Source organism: Micromys minutus (genome assembly GCF_963924665.1).
Source record: "Micromys minutus genome assembly, chromosome: 4".
Lineage (NCBI taxonomy): Eukaryota > Metazoa > Chordata > Mammalia > Rodentia > Muridae > Micromys > Micromys minutus.
Window position 1 is genome coordinate 37340372 of NC_137973.1, and position 20919 is coordinate 37361290.

Below are 20919 nucleotides of genomic sequence, written 5' to 3' on the forward strand. Positions count from 1 at the left end.
TAAGAAATCACAAAACTGAGTTAATATTCTTGTCTCATTTTGATAGGACTGTTCATGATACAACTGTAGCTGTTTCCAACAAAGTTCGGTGATGAAAATTGCTATTTTTAACAAGATAACCACCAAGTTAAACATGAAAGGAAAACACTGGGGCCATTTCCATTCTGAGAAGGTGAAGAGTACAGCGTTTTCCAGCTAACTTGTCATGGCACCTTGCTAAGAGTGACTCTTGTCATGCACCCCACCGGGAACATGGATGTCGGCTTTACACGGTCTGCTGTTCAGACCCTGTCCAGAAGCCACTGTAAAAACATCAAACAAAAGATTTCCCAGTGGGAAGGAAGAGCTAATGGTGTCACTAGGCCAGCTAAGCTTCACCCAAAGGATTTCGGGGTGGGGTACAGTAACTGCCACCAAGAGAGTCCCCCTCATAAGCGTCCCACTGCTGAGGAAAGGAATGGGGGTTTACCCAGAAACACAGATGCCAAAAGCCGGGATCAAAGTGAGGATGAAAGCGAGAGTCGAGAATGTAAGAACTCCCACCCCGTGGAAGCTGAACCAGACCCCAGCCGGGTATGTGCTCGGATCAAACAGATCGAAAGCTGCCAGCCTGTTACCGTGGATCCAGAGGCTTCGTTACCTCCAGGAAACTTCTATACCTCCCAGATAACGTGGGAAAGCATAAAAGGGCTTCCCCCAAGTAAAGTCTTAAATTTGACCTTAGCAGCGTGTGACTCTACAGAGAAAGAACCGGATTTCAGTGTCCTGGATAGTTCTTATGGAATAACCAAGAGCTTGGAAAATATTTATTGTGAACCTGAGGGGCAGGAATGTGGCCCCTCTATAAATCCTTTGCCCAAGCCCCGTAGGACATTCAGGTATTTATCTGAATCTGACGGTGCGCCATACAAAGAAAGGAACTGTGACCAAAAGTACTGTGAAAGTATTTCCTGTGCGGACTCCTCTTTAGCCTCCTCTCAGGATCCGGAACCAAAGAAATACGGTGGAAAGATCAGAGGGAGGTCCAAAAGGTATGTACGTGTGTTTACCTTACAGTCCATGAGTCACTGAGCTGCTTTGCCCTTCAGCCTAAGCTTCCTTTCCTTCTGTGGAATCTGGGCTTCAGCTGAGCAGAGATATGGATAGCGTGAATCAAAGTAGGAGGAGAAAGCAGACGTGTTGAAACATACATAGGTCATACCTGTGACATTCTACCACGGAAGAGCACGGGAAGACTGTCCAAGTGGCATCTTAGAATTCCTAAGGTTGGATAGGGTGGTGCATATCTGTATTCCCACCACTGGGAAGGCCGAGGCAGGAGGATCAGCTCAATTTTGAGGCTAGTCTGAGCCACATAGCGACTTAGAAATCAGGTTGAGCCCCATGGCAAGACATTATCTTATCCCCTTTGCCCAACCACCCACAGAGCTCTCTGATAAGCAGATCCATTCTTTGACATCATTTGGGACATGCTGACCTCAGCTTCACTTTTTTTTTTTTTTTTTTTTTAAGATTTATTGGGCTGGAGAGATGGCTCAGTGGTTAAGAGCACCGACTGCTCTTCCAGAGATCCTGAGTTCAAATCCCAGCAACCACATGGTGGCTCACAACCATCTGTAATGAGATATGATGCCCTCTTCTGGTGTGTCTGAAAACAGCTACAGTGTACTCACATATAATAAATAAGTCTTTAAAAAAAGATTTATTTTATGTATTTGAGTACATTGTAGCTGTCAGACACACTAGAATAGAGAGGACGTAGGATCTCAGTCAGCGCTCTTAACCACTGAGCCATCTCTCCAGCTGCACAGCTTCACTTTTAATTAGGGAGTATTTCATGGGGCTGGAGAGATGGCTAACCATATAAGATCACTGGATTCTCTTCAGAAGGCCCAGGTTCGATTCCCAGCACCCACATAGCATGTCACAACCATTGTAACTCCAATTCCAGAGGCTCTGACACCCTCTTTTGGCATCTGTGGGTACCATGCACATAGGCATGCATGTAGACAGAACACAACCATGTTAAATAAAAACAATTTTTATTATTTTGGGCTTTTTTTTTTTTTTGAGACAGAGTTTCTCTGTAGTTTTGACTGTCCTGGCTGGCCCCCAAACTCACAGAGATCCACCTGCTCTGCCTCCTGAGTATGATTAAAGGTGTACACCACCACTAGCCACCTTTGTAATTTTTACACACAAGTCTTTTCAATTTCTGTCTTATCATTTAGAGATCAAAGTTTTCGAAGGTATAACTTTAAAATATATCTTCTTTCTTAAGGAAATCCTTCGAATTTGAAGATATTCAGCACTTTCGGAACTCACGGAAGATTCATGAAGAACTTGGAAGAAATGCTGGTTCAGCACTTTATTACACACAGTCCGAGGATAATATCTATGAGGATATTATATGTATGTATTCATGCTTTGAAGTTAAATTTAATGCATGTTTGGTGGTGCTTATCATTGTATGGGGGGATCCTTTATAATCAAACGTATCTTGTTTAAACTTTGTTTTTCTCATATGAAAACACTTGGTGTATGCATTCTTTCATCATTAATGAATTTTACAGCTAGTATTATAGATATTCAGTTCTAAAGTAAATGTTTGCAGTATAATGTTTTGAAAGTTCTTTGGCTTGGATGAACATTGGAGTGATGTATAAATTTAAATCACCATTGGTCTTACAACCTTACATCCCCCATGAGAATGTAGAAAAAGAAAATCAGTTTTTTCTTTATCTATAATCACCATTCCCACTTAATTGTGTTCCTCTGATTAGTGTTTATATGATTTTTTAAAGATCCAGCCAAGGAAAATCCCTACGAAGATATCCCAGTGCAGTCCTTCCCCATTTGGAGATCCCCTTCAGCATGGAGGCTGCCACCTGCTAAGAGTGCCTTCCGAACACCCAAGGTATCACCAGAGGTCTCACCGAAGAGCTGACTCACATGTATGGTCGCACAGAAAAGGTTACGGTGGTTTAGCTTAGGCCCAAACTAAGAGGCACTGAATATAGATTTTATTGTCAGTGGGAGTGTTTTCTTTTAAAGATGGTGTACTGGTTTCTTTTAAAATATCTTTGCTTTGCTATTGGTTGGGTAATCAGTATTTAAAACATAACTTAATAAGAATAACATTGGTCCAGAGCTCCTTAAATTTTTCTATTGGCAACTCCTTTTCACCCAAGAGGGATAATTGAGATAGGTCTCACTATGTAAACGCCCCCCCACCCCATGGTCTAGAACTCATTTTGTAGACCAGGGTGGCCTTGAACTCACAGAGACCTGCCTATCTCTGTCTCCAGAGTACTGGGATTAAAGTTGTGTGCTACCATGCTCATCCACCCAAGAAATTTTTACATGACCACAGATATATAGGTATGTAATTGTACTTGTAGACAATAAATCATAAAGAAATATGTTTTATAACTATATATATAGTTATTTATTAAAGACAAAAGCAAATATTTATACTAATGAAATGGGTGTGTTTATTTTTACATAAAAAAATTGAATCTTGGCTGGGTGTGTGGTAGGTGGATCTTTGAGGTCAGCCTGGACTACATAGTGAACTCCAGACCTGCCAAGGCTACATAGTGAGACCTGTCTCAACCTTGCCTCTACCCCAACCTCCGAAAAAAGATGAAATATTTGCTGCATATTTGGAACTATAATACAGAATGATAGAAGTTTACGGCTATCTTTCCTAATCTAAAGCCAACATTTATTACGTGATGTTTACATTTTTGTTACGTATATATGTGTTTATCATTTGTTCATGGGTATGTGCACGAAAGTGCAGTGTCCTTGGATGGCAGCAGGAGGTACAGACTGTTGTGAGTTCCCCCGACACGGGGTGGGGGGTGGTGAGAACTGAACTCAGGCCCTCTTGGCATCAATAAGCACTCTTAGCCACTGAGGCATTTCTCCAGCCCCATCATTTAATAACTTTTGTAAAACTCAAGTTGTTGACTCAAATAGGAACTTTTAAATCAAATATTTTAACATAATAAAATCCACTAACGACACACACTGAGGCACAAAAGCAGGAATATGTTAAAGGCTTTGCTTTCTGTAATTAAACCATTATGTTTGCAAAGGCAGAAGGAACACTGAGTGTGTAAAATGAGAACATTGCAATTTATGACAGGCAGTCGTCTCAAGTCTGAGCCAGGTGTGTGCTGTGTGCTCAGAGCAAAGGCTGCAGGACTGTCACCACGCAGCACAGGTGAGCTCTGCCAAACTCAACCCAGACTCTTCATGGCCGGGATTTAAATTAATTTTGGTTGCTCAGAAACTTTTTACTGTTAACTGATTTTTTAATGACTTCCCCCATTTGGTCACATTATTGTCACAACCCATGGCTTAAGTAACTGTGCTTCAGACAGGCCAGGCACTTTTCCCTTCTCTTAGTTCCCAGTGCTATTGAGCTCCTGTCAGCTGGGCCTCAGTTACTCAAGCCACTCCCTGAAACTCAGAGCCATGGTTTTGAGTTGGTCAAAGGGATGAGTTATTATCCCTTGAGAATTTGGTCATGGCACTGGGTAGAATTTTGGGTTAGAAAACAAAAAAAAACTACATTCCTATGATGAGAAAGAATTGTAGAATCGCCATTTGGGATAAGTTTAAAGGAAAGATAAGCATTTATTTTCCAGGGGAGCTGTGACTTTGTTTGAAAGCCTAGGCATTACCTAGACGTCTTATTTTACCAGTGTGTCTCCTGTTTCAGCTTCCCCCCAAGCCCCAGTTCCTTCAGCGGAAGACTATGGAACTGAAGAACTCTCAAGCGTATTTGCGATCAAAGTTCACGAAGGACACTACTTTGCCTGTCACCTTAACGGAATGGAAACTTTTCCGAGCTGGAGAAGTGGCTAACAGGAAAAAGAGGAATCTCCCACCGGTGAGGGGTCCAGCACACTCATCCTCAGATTTTGCCCCAGCATTTTAATACAGGGGAATGACTAAACATTAGGACAAACTGAATAGTAGGTTAGAACTTACCTGATGGCATCAGATGTGGAAAGGCTGTCGTCTTGGCTGTGGTTGTTAATCAGCTGCCTTTCTCAAGGGAACACCAGACTCTCAAACACCGGGAGAGTCTGTCTATGCCAATCCATTTATGTACCAGAGTGAGTGCAGCCTTGTGCCAGGGTTTGCAGGGTTTCAGTAATGATGAAGTATATGCCTTTTATTAGGATGAAAATAGCTACTCAGAGGTGGAAAAAAGGAAACCAGACTGTTACTTGTATTGGAGATTATTAGAAACCATGTGAAGTAAAGGACCTTGCCCTCAAGGGAGGGGAAAAGAACTATTATTAAGCAGAATATTTTTTAATGAGATTACTTGTAGCTCTATCTTCTTTTAGGAGAGACTTTTATGAGGTTACATGAAGATATTTTCAGGATTGGCATAATAAAATAGCAAATGAATACATAATGAAGAAATCAGATGATGGAAGTATGTTTCCTTCCATGATGAAGGTGAATTAGGTCATTTATTCAGTTACCACACACATGCTGTACCTGACTTTCAGATAAACAAAAGTTGAACCTGTTTCTTGGGTTAGTGACTACAAACAGATTGGTCCCTTGGTAAATCTGTGTTTCATAATTAATTTAATCCTTCTGGTCTGTTTCCTGCTAGGCTTTTGAGCAGGCATCCTGCAGGAGCTTCCTCCTCAGGAAGATGGCTCTGGCACCCTGAGGCCTCCCTGTGACTCCAGGGGATCCTGTGTTTATAAAGCAAGGGTGCAGACTCTGAAGGCCTTCTGCTCAAGATTTTCTGACCTTGAAATGACATTAGCAACTGTTTCCAGAAGCTTGTGGGCCTAGGGTCAAAGAGACAGAAGGTGGTGGAGTGTGGCTCTGAGTTAAAGCTTTTGTCCCACTTGTGTGAGGTGGACTGAGTCTTCTGCATCACAAAAGGACAAGCTGGAGAGCAGGGAGACTGGGTGCTGTTTTAGTTGCATTGCCAAGTCTGTTACCAGACTTTCCCCTTTCCAACAGCTTTGATAGGATCCCCTCTTTCAACTTTGGTCTCCAGGTCACTTTGAAGATGAGGTTTTAGTTTTGTTTTTGCTTTTTGTTCTTTTGCTTACAGAGTTTCTCCGCATAGCCCTGGTTGCCCCGGAACTTGTTCTGTAGGCCAAGCTGGCTTCAAACTCACAGAGATCCACCTGCCTCTGCCTCCTGCACCACCATGCCCTGCCAAAGCTGGGTGTCCGCCACAGCATACATACATTTAAAAATGACGAAGGCAGAATCTTACAGAAACATTGACGTTCTCTTAGGATGTCCCATGTGCAATCCAAATGTTGGTGTTATGAGCATCTTCAGGAACATTCCACAAGAAAAGCAGTTTTCATTTATGTCCTCTTTGATGGCTCCAGCTGTTCCTGGAAGGGAAATTGCTTTCAGATCTAGTCCATATGCCTGGTCCCACCCTTCCTTCCTGCCTTTGCTCTGGAAGCCTGTGTGCACTGGCTAGTGTGGCTCCCTGATGCTGTAGTGTGCGTGGCTGCCCAGTAGAGCCGCTGCCCGTTATTCCTTACAGCATTCTTTCGCTGCAGCCGCAAAGTAAGCGTAGGCCCCTACTCCTGGATCATAACTGGAATTTTAGGTTGCGACTTGCACTGATAATATTCCCAGAACAGTAGTTTCCTTCAAAGCACACGGGCGTACTTTTGATTCTCCTTTGCAAATCCACTTAACGTGTCTGCTACCGTGGGTGTTGCTGCACCTAAAACTTGTTTGCTCCCAAAGGTCTTCTCTGTACTCTTTTGGGTTCTCCTGCTTGCTTTTGTAAAAGCAACAGTGGAGAACACTGACAATGTTACGTGAATGGTGGCTACAGAAATCCTGTAAGAGAACAAACCCATCCGCAGATGTGGGGAAGGTCTGCGCATGCCTCCCCCAGGCCTTTGCTTTAGCCGGAGCGCGCTCTCCTCAACTTAACAGTTCTTTCCCAGTGTGCTACCTCAGGATGAGTACTTAAGAAAAAAGAAACAGAAGTTACTCAGCCCCTTGTTTTAAAATGTCTGCTGTTGTCACACTCTGCTCTTTCTATTTCTCCTCAGTCTGTATCTCGGTGCCACACACACACCTTCTCCCCAGCATTAGGAAAGAAGTCTGAGTCTCACATACTAAATAGAAACTGCGACGAAACAGTTTAGACATAAATAATCGAGTGCCGATCGATGAGCGGGGCGGGAGGAGACATAGCTTTGTGTGGAGTAATTTGAATCCCTCGTTTCTATGACAGCTCTAAAATTAGTGGCAGCGTTTATACCTACACTGGCAAAGAGTACGCTCCTTTTGACAAAAGCTCCACGAGCAAGATTATCTCCTCTTGGGAGAAACTCCTGAGAGCAGAAATAACTAAGCCCCACCCTGCAGTGGGTGACTGTTCCCCTTCCTGCTCTCAGCAAGTGAAAACTTGAGCAGTCTTAATCACAGTAGGGAGAGCAGGAGCCGCATTCCCTGCATGTTGTGGCTTGGAGTGACACAGAATCTCTCCGTGAAGCTGTGCTGGGTTCATCTGGGAGGGTGGGGTGCTCTGCACCTTTCTTTCCTGGGTTGTAGACATTGGTATGAGAACATATATCATCTCTTGGTACCATCTTAGTCCAAAATTGAAAATGTAAAGGATTTTATTATTCAGGCTCTTCCCTCTAAAGGAGAATTTAATGTATTAATGCTAGTCATCCAGACACCACAGTGCCATGGTGGCGGTGGCTTTGACTTGTAATTTTCTTTCTTTTTTTGTTTAACAGCTTGTTTTGAAAATAAATGATACATTTGAATCTAAGAGAGGGAGGAAGCGGGTAAAGTTACAGCCTTACACTGGAAAAGAAGCCCCTTCCTCAAAAGGTAAGAATGAAGATACGTGTTCTTCAGTTTGTAGCTGTCGGTGTGTTAGCTTCCTACTGCTGTGACCAGCATATCCGAGAGGAACAGCTGGGGATGGGAAGATTTGTTTGGGCTCATGGTTTCAGAGGGCTGTCAGTCATTTCAGCTCATGGTGGTGGGAGCATCCGGCAGACCAGGAAACAGCAAGGCAGCCAGGGCTGGGGTTCTAGCCTGCTTCTGTCAGCTAGGCCCCTCCTCCTAAAGTTCCCAAAGCTCTCCAAAACATTGCCAGTAGCCTCAGAACACTGATTTAAAACATGAACCTCTTGGGACATTTTGGATTCAAACCATAACAGTCCATTGCTACGTGACTTGTTTGATTGACCAGAGTCTCACTCTCCAGTTCTAGTTGGCCCGGTACTTACCACGTACCCCAGACTGGCCATGAGCTTGTGATGAGCCTACTGCTTGAGGCTTCCAGATAACAGCCACTACACTCAAACCAAGTGCTTCAAGGGCCATTTTCAATTCCATCTTATTTAATTCAAAGTAAAAACTTTATGTAAATAAATAAACAAAACAATTATAAGCGATGAGACAGAAGTAATTATTTTGTCTTTCAACGTTGGCTCTTGTTTGCTCCTTTCTTGAGATAGGATCTTGGTCTGTAGCCCAGGCTGGTCAGGAACTTGGAGTCCTTTGGCCTCAGCGTCACAGATGCTGGGGTACAGACATGGCATCAGTGTAGGTCAGCAGACATGCAGTACCCAACTTGCACCGCATCCCTGAAGTTCAGTAGTTTATCATGCAGGTGGCTAGAAAAACAGATACTATAGCTTAGTTCAGAAAGTTCAGTATTTACAACAAATTGGAAGTGTTTCCATAGAAACTCTCAAGAGAAAGGCTGGGTGTGGCCGTGCCACTTGTAACCCTGCCTTTAGGGAGGGTGAGGCAGGAAGATGGACGGTGCAGGGGCCGTGCTCCCTAGGACGGTGTTATTTCTCACAGACCTACTTGCCTGCCTCCTGGGATTCAGACCCAGCGCTGCCACAGTGAAGTAGCCTTGTGGGCTCTCAGCTTGGTTGTATAACAGAAATATGTAGAACTTAGCAATTTCAGTTTCTGCTTACACAGTTCCTAAGTAAGAAGGCCCTATTTGAGGACAGACAGATTTAAAGAGAAGTGCCCTACATTCACTTACAATCTGCTCTACATTGAAACAACTTAATTGTGTAACAATAAAATCATCTGGGTTCCAAAGACTGTATTCTGCTGGGTAAGAAGGATTTTGATACAGAACAGCACAGTGAACTGGTTACCATGTTTAATGTGTTTTCCCAGGTCTTTTCATATATGTGTGCTGTGTATGTGTGTTCATGTGTGTGGGGAGCACATATGTGTACATTCAGGTGAAGGCTGGAGATGGATGACTTTCCTCTGTTCTTCTGCCTTTCTCCTCTGAGGCAGGGGCTCTTAATCCCGCCCAGACCTCTGATGCATACTTACAGGGGTGTGCATCTGTCTCTGCCCTCTGAGGCTGAGTTCCAGGGGTTCTGGGAGCCGGACACCAGGCCTCTCGCTTGCATGGTAGGTGTTTTCAGCACTGAACCAGCTCTCAGGCCCCTGTTTTCATATTTCAAAGGGAAATATTTACACATTTCATTCTCCTCTGGGTATGAAATACCTTTCGCTATTATTATCAGTAACACCTACTATCTATTTAATAAAATAATTGTTTAATAAAAGGATTTTATCTAGTCTGTGCCATCTGTAGTGGGACATGAGGAGTTAGGCACTACCTGTGACAGAGAAGCTGAGCCAGAGGAGGAAGTGTAGGTTTGAGTCAAGAGCCATGACTGTAGCTCTTTCTCTCCTCTGTGGCAGTCTCTCTCCAGTGTCCCCATTAACACTGACTTTCAGACAGCTGTCTCTTGTGTTTGCTCATCCCAAGCAAAGGCCTCACCAAAGGGTTTCTCATTAGTACAGTTCAGAGCTAGATACAGAACATGGGAACTGAGACAAGACATGTGTTAGACTTTTTCTAATGCGTTACTGTTACTTTTCTAACATTTCTAATATTGACTTATAAAGGAAGTAAAATTTAAGTTGCAAGTTTTATAAAATTTGAAGACACTGGGGCCAGCATGAGTGCTTGCAAACCATCGCCATCATCCCTGCCCAGGGAGATGCTTTAGTGTAAGGCAGAAGTGCTAGCCACACAGGCCTGGTGGCCTGGATGCGACTCCTGGAACCCGCATAAATAAAAGGCTGGGTGCTATAAGTTGACTTATGGATATTAAATACAGGGTCTCTCCATAGCCTCACCTGTCTGTCCTAGAGTCACTTTGTAGACCAGGCTAGCCTCAAACTCACAGAGTTCTACCTGGCTCTACCTCCCAAGAGCTGGGATTAAAGGTGTGTTCCAGCATGCCTTGCTGAGGCTGGCTGCAGTGGTGCGTGTCTGCAGCCCCAGCATTCTGACAGTGACATGGGAGGTGGGGAGACAGGACAATCGGTCAGAGCTAGCAGTGGCAGTGGAGTATACAGTGCAGTGACAGGAAGCATGAGAGACCCTGTCTGTCCCCAAAGAACAAAACAAGGTAGAATGAGAGAGAGTTCACAAAAACTCATTCTTGACCGCTCGCTGCCTGAGTGCCACAGCATACAAACTCACACACACAAAATAATTTCTTTTACAATTTAATTAAATTTTTAAGTTTTAGCGTAAAACTTATTTAACTTAGAAATGAAAATGATTGCCATTCACATTAATAACAGTCTAAACTTGATAACTGCTTTCGGCATACAGCATTCTGAGTAGATTATCTCTTTATGCTTTTGGGATTTTAGTAAATTTTGACTCTTCAGATAAATTTGGCGTGTCGAGATGTAGCTCTCTGTGTTGACCATGCTGCCTGTAAACTCTGAGGCTCGAACAACCCAACTACACCACACCTGCTGAGGACAAGGTCCTGAGGAATCAGATTTTGCTTTTTTATTTTAAATTATATTATTGGAAATTTTTTTCGGCAGCTTAAGTTGCTAACTTCTAGCACCCAAACCGAAACCAAACAGACTGACAGTCCCTAGATGTCCCATGGAACCTGAAGAAAGTTAGCAACCCCCAGCTTCTGTGACAGTCCCTCCAGTGATGTGAGTTCCGTGGGAGGAGCTCCTGACTGTCAGCACAGCGCTCTGGTTTGCTTTCCCCTTGTCTGTGTGTCAGCACCACCTAATGGACCTGGAGAACTGTATATGCCGTATATGCCAGCTCTGCGCTTCAGAGGTGCCTTTACCTCCAACCCGGGCATTTCTTAACTCCCAGTCTCAGTTACAAAACGACACTGCCTTTCTTCGACTTTGTTATAATGGCATGTGTTGAAATCAAAAGGAAGACAGCCCAAGGCTTTTCTTACTCTTGAAGGTTCTCGGTGCTTCATTCATACAGCTCATGTATACATACTCGATGACTGCAGGTCTTCAGACCTCTAAGTGACCTTTGACAAGACCTCTGGCACTTGAGTTGCTCTTTCTCCCCTTTTGGCTTTCTTTCTATAAACTTCACAAGCTCACAAGAATACTTGATTCTAAGGATAACACTTTAAGCTGAACATGGTAGGGTTTAATCCCAGGCAGAGGCAGGCTGATCTCTATGAATCTGAGGCCAGCCTGGTCTACTTGGTGAGTTCCAGGACAGCCAGAGCGAGATAGTGAGACCCTGTCTAAAGCCAACAAAACAAAACAGACTTTATTTTTAAGTATGTGCCTTTATGTGTGCCACATATGTTTAGGATTCCGAAGGAGAGCAAAGCGGGTGTAAGCTCTGCTGTCCCTGAGTTATAGGAGCTCGTGAGTCACCTGACATGGGTGCTTGGAACCAAACCAAACTCAGGTCCTTTAGAAGAGTAGAAAGTGCTCAGAACCACTGAGCCCTCCTCAGCCCCCAACGGCCTTTTCTACTCAAGTGGTTTTATACTGTTCAGACTTTTATTCTGTGCTTTTCTTTTTAAAGGACTTCATTAGTACACCTTAAAACTCTCTGTGTCAACACAGAGACCCTGAAAGCGCTACTGTACTTCATAGTGGTAAATAGGACTCCAGTGTGGATGACTGTGCTGCTCACTGGGACCCTCACTCAATCCCCAGCACCTCAATTGTTAAAAATCTAGGTGATGGGCATTTTTGATGTTTCTAACATACTTCACCTGTGTTAAGATAAAACTGTAAAGACACACACACACACACACACACACACAGTATCGCAGTGCTCACTCATGTGCTTACTTGGTGTATTGCATTTGTAAACTAAGTTCCTTGTAGTAGTCTCACTTGACCAAAGACTCTATGGACTTAAAACTATCCTGTCACTGAGTGAAGCTCATGCCTGCAGTTCTAGAACTTGAGAGACAGAGGCAGGAGGATTATGCAGACTCGGGGCCACCCTGAGTTACCTAGTGCGTTCCAGAACAGCCTGAGTCACAGAGTGAGACTCTGTCTCTAAAGAAACTAAAATAAAACATTTTATAGCTATTGTCCCACAAATGGCTGGTAATAGCTGGTCTAGCAGTTTTTTGAGACAGTTTCTGACTGTTCTAGAGCTCATCGAATAGGCCGTGCTGGTTGGCTAGTGAGTCCCCATAGTGGGATGATAAACACATAGCACTGTAGCTGGCTTTTTATATGGATTCTGGGAATGAAACCCAGGTCCATGTTTGTGCTGTAAGGACTTTATGAATTGAGCTATCTTCCTGGACCATGTGCCCCTTTCCCATTTGACTTGTAATAGCTATTTGAATATCAGGAAACTTAGTTTTGAGTCAGATAGGGTGGCATATGCCTTTAATCCCAGCACTCAGAAGACAGAGGCAGGAGGATCTCTGTGAGTTTGAGACCAGAATGATTTACATAGTGAACAAAGTTACCTTGGCTCAAAAGAAAACAAAAACAAACCAAAAGAAGAGGGGAACTTAGCTTTAAGTTGCTGATCGTAGTGGCCATGTCTGCAGCCCCAGGTTTGGAAGGCTGAAGCAGGAGGATTGCTCCAAGTTTGAGGCAGCTTGTGCTATATAATGAAATTCTGTGTTAGCCTGGGCTATCAAACGAGAACCTGTCTTTAAAAGCACAAAACAAAAAAAAAAAAGAAAAAAGAAAAAAAAAAAAAAAGAAGTTCTTGTGTCTTCAGTAAACAAATTTCCCAGTTTCTTTTTCAGTTTTAAAATTTACTACTGAGCTTTTGTTTTGTTTTGTTTTTTATTAGCTAGTAAACTTCATTTCTTCCTTTCTGGTTTTTGAAATAGGTCATGTAGCCCTGGTTGTCTTAGAATCACTCTGTGTAGCTGAAGCTGGTATTAAACCCCTGATCCTCTTGGGTCAGCCTCTCATGCACTAGGTTACAGGTATGGCTTCCAGACCTGACTGAATTTCAAAAAAAAAGTTAATATGTATATTTTAAGGGTTTTTTAAGATTTATTTTTATTTATATGATTACACTGTAGTTGTCTTCAGACACACCAGAAGAGGGCATCAGATACCATTACAGATGGTTGTGAGCCACTAAGTGGTTGCTGGGATTTGAACTCAGGACCTCTGGAAGAGCAATCAGTGCTCTTAACCACTGAGCCATCTCTCCAGCCCTCAAAATGTTTTATAATCAAATTTACATGTTTTAATTTAATTTTCCTGATACATTTAAAGATTTTTCTTTGCTTTTGCAGTTTCTAGTTTGCTTTAATTTTTGTAGACTTAATCTAGAATTTTCTTAAAAGATTGCATTACATTTTATTTATTCATTGCATTGTGGGTGGGTGATGCGTTGGTGCTGTGGTATGAATTTGGAGGTTAGAGGACAATTGAAAGCAAACAGTTATCCATATGGTCCTGGGATTTAGATCACAAGCCTCTCTCTCCCTCTCTCTCTCTCTCTCTCTCTCTCTCTCTCTCTCTCTCTCTCTCTCTCTGTCTCTCTCTGTCTTTCATTTCTTTTTTCTTTTGAGAAAGAGCCTTACTATACATAATGAACAATTTCTTGCCTGGCCTGGAACTCTATAAAGACCAGGTTGGCCTGGAATTCACAGAGACCTGCCTGTCTCCCAAGTGCTGGGATCAAGGGCCTGACCCATCATACCCAGAGAAGAGTTTTAATTTACTTATTTAAAATCCCCTTTGAGGATCTATGTGCACACACTCTGCATACGGGCAGTGCTCTTCCTGAGTCTCTTGCCATTTGATTGGATTTCAAGGACAGTTGAAAGTGGCGCTGTCCTGTGGACTTGAGAGCAAAAGGATAGAGCAATGTGCTCACAGGTAGAAAAGGTGCCTTTCACTGCCTAGGCCCTGGTCATCTCCCACGGCGACCACACTGCATGTTTAAACTTATGGTATTCAGTTCTTTGCTTTTCATCCTAGTGTATTTAAAGCTGCTCAGAGATGTCTGAGTGGAAAGTAGACCTCTCTCTGAACCAGACTCAGAATTGTCCAGAAAGCTGGCTGATCCTAGGGCTAAGGCCGAGAGCACCCGAGACGAGCATGGGAAGGAGGGAGAGTTCAATTCCTTCCTCATCACAGTGCGGGCCGCTCTCTACAGCTGAGAAGAGTCTAGAAAAGCGTTGAGAGGCTTTAGGCTAAGCGCTGTTGTAAGCACATGGTGCAGTTGCCTCTGTCCTGCTCCTTCTTGCTCAGGATGTGAATCAGGCCTTTGTCTAGCCCTCTGCTGTGTGCCGCCCCCTGTCAGCTTCCCTGAGTCACAGAGCTTGTGTCCAAGCCTCCCTTTCGTCATAGCCTACAGCATCCCTCAGCGCCTTCTCCATCCCTCACGTCATGTCAGGACATCCCCTCAGTCCCAAGTCATCCAGTGCACGGTTAAAATATAGGAAGAGAGACATGCTCACAATCACACAGTGCACAGCTAAAGTATCAGGAGAGACATGCTCACAGAACCCTCCTCTGTGCTGTGTTAAACTTGCTGCATTTTGACATAAATTACTAATTTCTTACTGTGTTTAATTTATAAATAATGTCAAACACTCACACTTAGAGCAAAAACCCCATTGTGTGTGTCAGATTTGGTGCTGTTTCAGATCCTATGTTCTTTCAACAGCTAGGCTAATTTGACCTTTGCTAACTCTTTGGGGGGCTGGGGGAGTAGACTGTGGCAATTTCCACTGGGAGACAATACCAGTGAAGCTCTCCTCTCTTCCCTTTCTCCAGGTGAAACCAGTGGGAACGAGAGCGATGCTGAGTACCTGCCAAAGAGTGAGTGAGTCAGCGCGCTGCTCCCTCCCGTGATGCTGGCTGCGGGTGGAGCAGCGCCTGCCTTTGTGATTAAGAGTGTTTTCTCCATGTGAAGTTCACGTTGTAGGCCATTGCTTCATTCTCAGACCCTGTTGAGATTTGCGGAGCTAAACAGTACATTCAGCTGTTTGACAACATGACAAATCTCTCCTAGTGGAGTGAGGTAAACCAGGATGGTTCTGAGGACATCTGAGGAGAAAGCAGGCCAACACCACATGCCCAGGCATGTGCACACGCTAAGAGTGTGCGAATGATCCTCATCGGCAAGCCTGATATGGCTGGTTTCTCTTCAGTAACTCAAACACAATTATTCAGTGAATTTTCCATCTCTGACATTAAGAAAGGAGATAGGTATTTCCATATTGCTGCTTCTGTTTCAGATTATTCAGCTCCTATTGGGGTAGAGAATCCTTGCATGTCTGGCTCTTGCTTGTACAAGCACTTTTAATGTGCTGTGCGTCTTCGTGAGATGAACTGTCATAGCAGGTTTCGTTTTATTTCTTGTTTAACTGGCTGACATACAGCACCACAAAGAGGAGTCACAAGGTATCAAAGCTGAGCCAGTTCTGACGCCCTGGCCTCATGAGTAACCGCCTTGTGCTCCGGTCTGGCCTAGGCTGCTGCAGGTTTTGGATTTTGTAGCCTGACTAAAGATGAAACTGGGAGCATCCTGGGGCTCAGTGCTGATGTGGAAGGATGACTGATTTATCACAGTTGCTAATGAGAAGCCGAATGTGTCTTGACTTGAGCTCAGCCCTTTGGGGGGTCAGCGCACTTTTTCCTAGAACATCCAGTAAACTGTGTGTTTCTATGGAACCATTCCTGGCTGGACGTGTAAAGATTTCTTAATATTTGATTCACAGTGTAACATATTTAGTGGCAAAAGTCACCGTAGCTGGTGGAGGGGCTAACGGTTTCAGTGTGGTTGTGATTTGTATATTTCTGATGTTGAACATTCTTTCACATACCTTTTTTTCCGCCACACGTATTTCTTGGCTTGAAAAGTGTCTGTTCGGTCTATTGCCTGCTTACTGGTTGAACTGTTGTCTGTTCTCTCCTGTGTTGTAGGGATCACTCTTCTGTCAGATGAGTGTGAGGCAGGGCTTCTTTCTGTTCCTGCCTTCCTCCCCACCTTTCCCTTTGCTGCTCAGAAGCTTTCTGATGTCTCTCAGTCCTTTATCCATTCTTGCTCTTACTTCTGAGCTGTCCGTGCTCTGTTCAAAAGCTATTGTCTGTGTCATGGGGTGTTTTCCCCATGTCTTCCTCTAGCAGACTCAGACTTTGTTTTTGTTTTTCTCTGTGTAGTTCAGGCTGTTTTGGTTTCACTCTGTAGACCAGGCTATCCTCAAACTCAGAAATCTGCCTGCCTCTCCTCCCAAGAGCTGGGATTAAATGCATACACCAGCACTTCCTGGGCAGACTTTGTTTTACCTTACAGTCTTTGATCTATTTGAATTGGTTTTTATGGAGTGGTAGGTCTAGTTTCGGACTCTCTTATGGGATGGATAGCCCACAAGTTTTCCCAGCATCACTTGTTAAAGAGGCTTCTCTCCCCCACCCCCCAAAGAGTGTTTAGTTCCTTTGTCGAGCAAGAATCAGGCAGTTGCGGCCTCTGGCTTTACTGCTACAGCTTCTGTCCCAGTCTGTGCTCTGTGCTTAGTTCCTAAAAATCGTTTTAGATTTGTTTTTGTCATTTTTAATTATGTCTGTCAATGTGGACGTGAGTGCATCTGAGCACAGGTGCCTGCTGGCCAGAGGTGACAGGTCCCCTGGAGCGCCTGACATGGGGCTGGGGACCAAACTCAGGCCCTCTGGAAGAATGGTATGTGCTCTTCACCCCTGAGTCATCTCCCAGCCATCATGAGTCTTTTTTGAAGAACTGTCATTCATAAAAGCCACACCTCTTAGTAATGTGTCCAAGGAAAACAGGGAAAGGATGGCTTCCTTAATGGAAGGCTGCCTTTGGTTTTGATTTGTCCTGCCTGTACTTAGTCTCCATGTAGGACCCTGTTCTATTAAATCTTCCCTCTTTCATGCTTTCACAACATGGCCAGAAATGCCATCTATTGTCAGTCTAGTATTTTTCCATAAACATTTTGTGTGTGTCCTGGTGCTCTGCCATGAGGGATATATATTTTTTCACACAAACATGCATACATATATATACATACATACATACATACATACATACATACATACATACATACACACATACATATATACATACATACATACATACATACATACATACATACATACATACACATACATACAAACATACATATATACACATACATACATACATACATACATACATACATATATATATATACATACATACATACATACATATATACATAGAGTGTGCACTACAGATCTACAGTACACCAGTTGGGACATGGATGTGAGTCCCAGTGCTTACTAGAGGCGGAATAGGACCGCTGAGCATGTCCTCTGCTATGTCATAGCCCAAACTGGGATATTTGCGTAGAAGACATTATCTGCTCATCCAGCGAACGACCACAGAGGATTCTCCCAGTGAGAGCCATGACTTGTGTGACCTCGTTGCAGATCGCCACAAGCGCCTGGCACAGCTGCAGCAGTCCTCCAAGAGGAACCCCCACTACCAGACCTTGGAGCGGGATCTTATTGAGCTGCAGGAACAGCAGCTGTTTGAACTCTTCGTGGTGGTTTCTCTGAAGAGGAAGCCATCGGGGACAAAGTACATTCCGCAGGTCATACAGCAGTTCCCCAGCAAGGTAGGTGCGAGGTGGCCGAGGGCCTCGGAAGGCCCTGTAATGCTTGTTCTCTCGTTTACCGTTGCCTCTGCCTGCCTCCACCAACACTGAGACAGGATCTTACCCGGGTTCTCCCTGAATGGGCAATCCTCCTGCTTCAGCGGCATCCCAGGTTTGGTGGCCACCAAGCCAGCCTTGCAGTTGTTAAGTCTCTTCTTTGGTCTGCTCTGCCTGTCTCCCAGCGGTGTTTGTGTATTTCATTAGTTACTGCAGCACTGGTGGTCTGTACGGTGTCCGTGGTCTGTACTCGACCTCCTTGGGCTCTGGGCATGTGACACTAAAGGGCACGTGAGGCTCATAGCAGTTCCCGGAGCACACAGGAAAGGAAAAGGGGTTCTTTTCATCTCTTACTCTTGGTATCCTTTTTTAGTCTGTTTGTTGGTTTCTATTGTTGCGTGTTTTTGAGGTGAGGGTTAGTCAGCTCTTCTGTCATAAGATTTCTAGGGGGGTTAGCCTCGGCTCACCAGGCAGCAGTAAGTGCCCTCACCTGCTGAGCTAGCTCACTGGCCCTTAAAGTTATTTTTTATTTTATGTTTAATTTTTCTCCCTCATTGCACAGAGACCCTCTTTGAGAGTTGTGTACTCAGCTGAGGGACTCTTCGGAGCTCTCGCCCTCCACTCTCTGTCACTGCGGCACGGCACTTCTTAGGGTTGTTTGTTCTGAGACAGTTTTGTTGTGTAGCCCAGTCTCTCCTGGAACTTACTATGTAGCTTAGGCTGACTTTGTGCCCCGACTTCCCATACACAGGGAATTTTAGACGTGAGCCCCAGTGCCCTGGTAATTCCTCTTATTTTGGATGACGACTTGGTCACTGTAGGACTGGGGCTCTCTAACCCTGAACTGCGTGTTTCACCAGAGCCAGGGAAGCCCAACCGTACTGGATCTAAGAGACATTTCCTGCAAATGGCCTCAACAGAGCCAGGTAGAGTGACACACCTGTCATCCTGGCACTTAGGAGGCAGAGGCAGGATCATCAAAAGTTTGAGGCCAGCCTGAGATACATAGAAAGACTGTGTTTCAAAGAAGAACCAGGAGGAGAAGAGAAGACCTTAGCAACATCCCAATAGTGAATAACCACACAAGTCAAATTTTTATAAAATTCTTCAGTATTGCATCTGCACCATGTCTGAGCAATAGTCAAGTAATACTATTGTGATATAAATACATATCCTTTGAATAATCAAACTTCCTATCGAGGATCTTTTTTTCCCTTTTAAACGTTCTTACACTGTAATCTAGGTTAGACTTCAACTTCATGTGTAACTCAGGCTGGCCCTGACCTCATGACCCTCTGCCTCAGCCTCCTGAATATTAGGAAGACCTTCACTTCCCCCCTCCTAAGTTTTAATTAATATTATAGCAAAGCTGAGCCTGAATTAATAGGTGTCGTACCAGAGAAGGGCACACTTATGCGGGCAGATGCATCAAGAATGCCTTCAGTGGGGCTGGAAATATGGCACATGGTTAAAAGCAATCACTGCTTTTGCAGGGTACCAGAGTCCAGTTCCCAGCACCCATCTCAGGTGGCTCACAACCACCAGTGGGTCACCCCACTATCCAAGAATCCAATGCCCTTTTCTGGCCTCCGCAGACAACTGCACTCCTACACATAGCCACATGGGGATACATAGGCACATACATACCTAAAAATAAAAACAAAATAGAAAAAAGGAAACAGGTGCCTCCATGTAAATTGCTTGCTGTTTTTGTGCCTCGGATGCTGTCAGTCAGAGGGATGGAGAGGGGCCTGCGGAGCCCTGTCTGGATTGTTGTGGAGCACGTTAGCTGAAGATAACTGAACACATTGTGTTACAACTAATAAGTTATGTTAGAAGCATGTTTTCAAGTGCTGGGATCAAGGCCACCTGCAGGTGCTCTGGAAGCCAAGCCCCCAGTCCTGCTGCTGTCCTGAAGCTGTCCTGCTGTCCTGCTGTCCTGAAGCTGTCCTGCTGTCCTGCTGTCCTGAAGCTGTCCTGCTGTCCTGCTGTCCTGAAGCTGTCCTGCTGTCCTGCTGTCCTGATGCTGTCCTGACACTTTCCTGCTGTCCTGCTGTCCTGACACTGTCCTGCTGTCCTGCTGCTGTCCTGACGCTGTCCTGCTGTCCTGCTGCTGTCCTGCTGCTGTCCTGCTGTCCTGAAGCTGTCCTGCTGTCCTGCTGCTGTCCTGAAGCTGTCCTGCTGTCCTGAAGCTGTCCTGCTGTCCTGCTGCTGTCCTGCTGCTGTCCTGCTGTCCTGATGCTGTCCTGCTGTCCTGACGCTGTCCTGCTGTCCTGCTTCTGTCCTGCTGCTGTCCTGAAGCTGTCCTGCTGTCCTGCTGCTGTCCTGCTGTCCTGACACTGTCCTGCTTCTGTCCTGCTGTCCTGATGCTGTCCTGCTGTCCTGCTGTCCTGAAGCTGTCCTGCTGTCCTGCTGTCCTGAAGCTGTCCTGCTGTCCTGCTGTCCTGATGCTGTCCTGACACTTTCCTGCTGTCCTGCTGTCCTGACACTGTCCTGCTGTCCTGCTGCTGTCCTGACACTGTCCTGCTGTCCTGCTGCTGTCCTGACGCTGTCCTGCTGTCCTGCTGCTGTCCTGCTGTCCTGAAGCTGTCCTGCTGTCCTGCTGCTGTCCTGCTGTCCTGAAGCTGTCCTGCTGTCCTGCTGCTGTCCTGAAGCTGTCCTGCTGTCCTGCTGCTGTCCTGCTGCTGTCCTGAAGCTGTCCTGCTGTCCTGCTGCTGTCCTGCTGTCCTGCTGCTGTCCTGCTGTCCTGAAGCTGTCCTGCTGTCCTGCTGCTGTCCTGAAGCTGTCCTGCTGTCCTGCTGCTGTCCTGCTGCTGTCCTGAAGCTGTCCTGCTGTCCTGCTGCTGTCCTGCTGTCCTGACACTATCCTGCTGTCCTAATGCTGTCCTGCTGTCCTGCTGCTGTCCTGAAGCTGTCCTGCTGTCCTGATGCTGTCCTGAAGCTGTCCTGCTGCTGTCCTGCTGTCCTGCTGCTGTCCTGACACT

The 20919-nt window shown here is 45.0% G+C and overlaps 1 protein-coding gene across 2 annotated transcripts in view; it reads left to right on the top strand.

Annotated features, from left to right (window-relative positions):
* Positions 1 to 234: 234 nt before the first annotated feature.
* DENND2C (DENN domain containing 2C) overlaps positions 235 to 20919 on the top strand; it is a gene marked incomplete at its 5' end in the record, with an annotated part of 37834 nt that continues 17149 nt past the window's right edge. The window contains 7 exons of one of the 2 annotated variants that reach the window (XM_080915953.1): positions 235 to 1031; positions 2282 to 2412; positions 2805 to 2917; positions 4733 to 4903; positions 7776 to 7872; positions 15058 to 15102; positions 17713 to 17900. In XM_080915953.1, the coding sequence (XP_080772079.1) occupies positions 235 to 1031; positions 2282 to 2412; positions 2805 to 2917; positions 4733 to 4903; positions 7776 to 7872; positions 15058 to 15102; positions 17713 to 17900 (1542 nt within the window). Of the gene's footprint in view, positions 1032 to 2281; positions 2413 to 2804; positions 2918 to 4732; positions 4904 to 7775; positions 7873 to 15057; positions 15107 to 17712; positions 17901 to 20919 lie in introns of those variants that run through there. The other variant, XM_080915954.1, reaches the window with a different exon arrangement.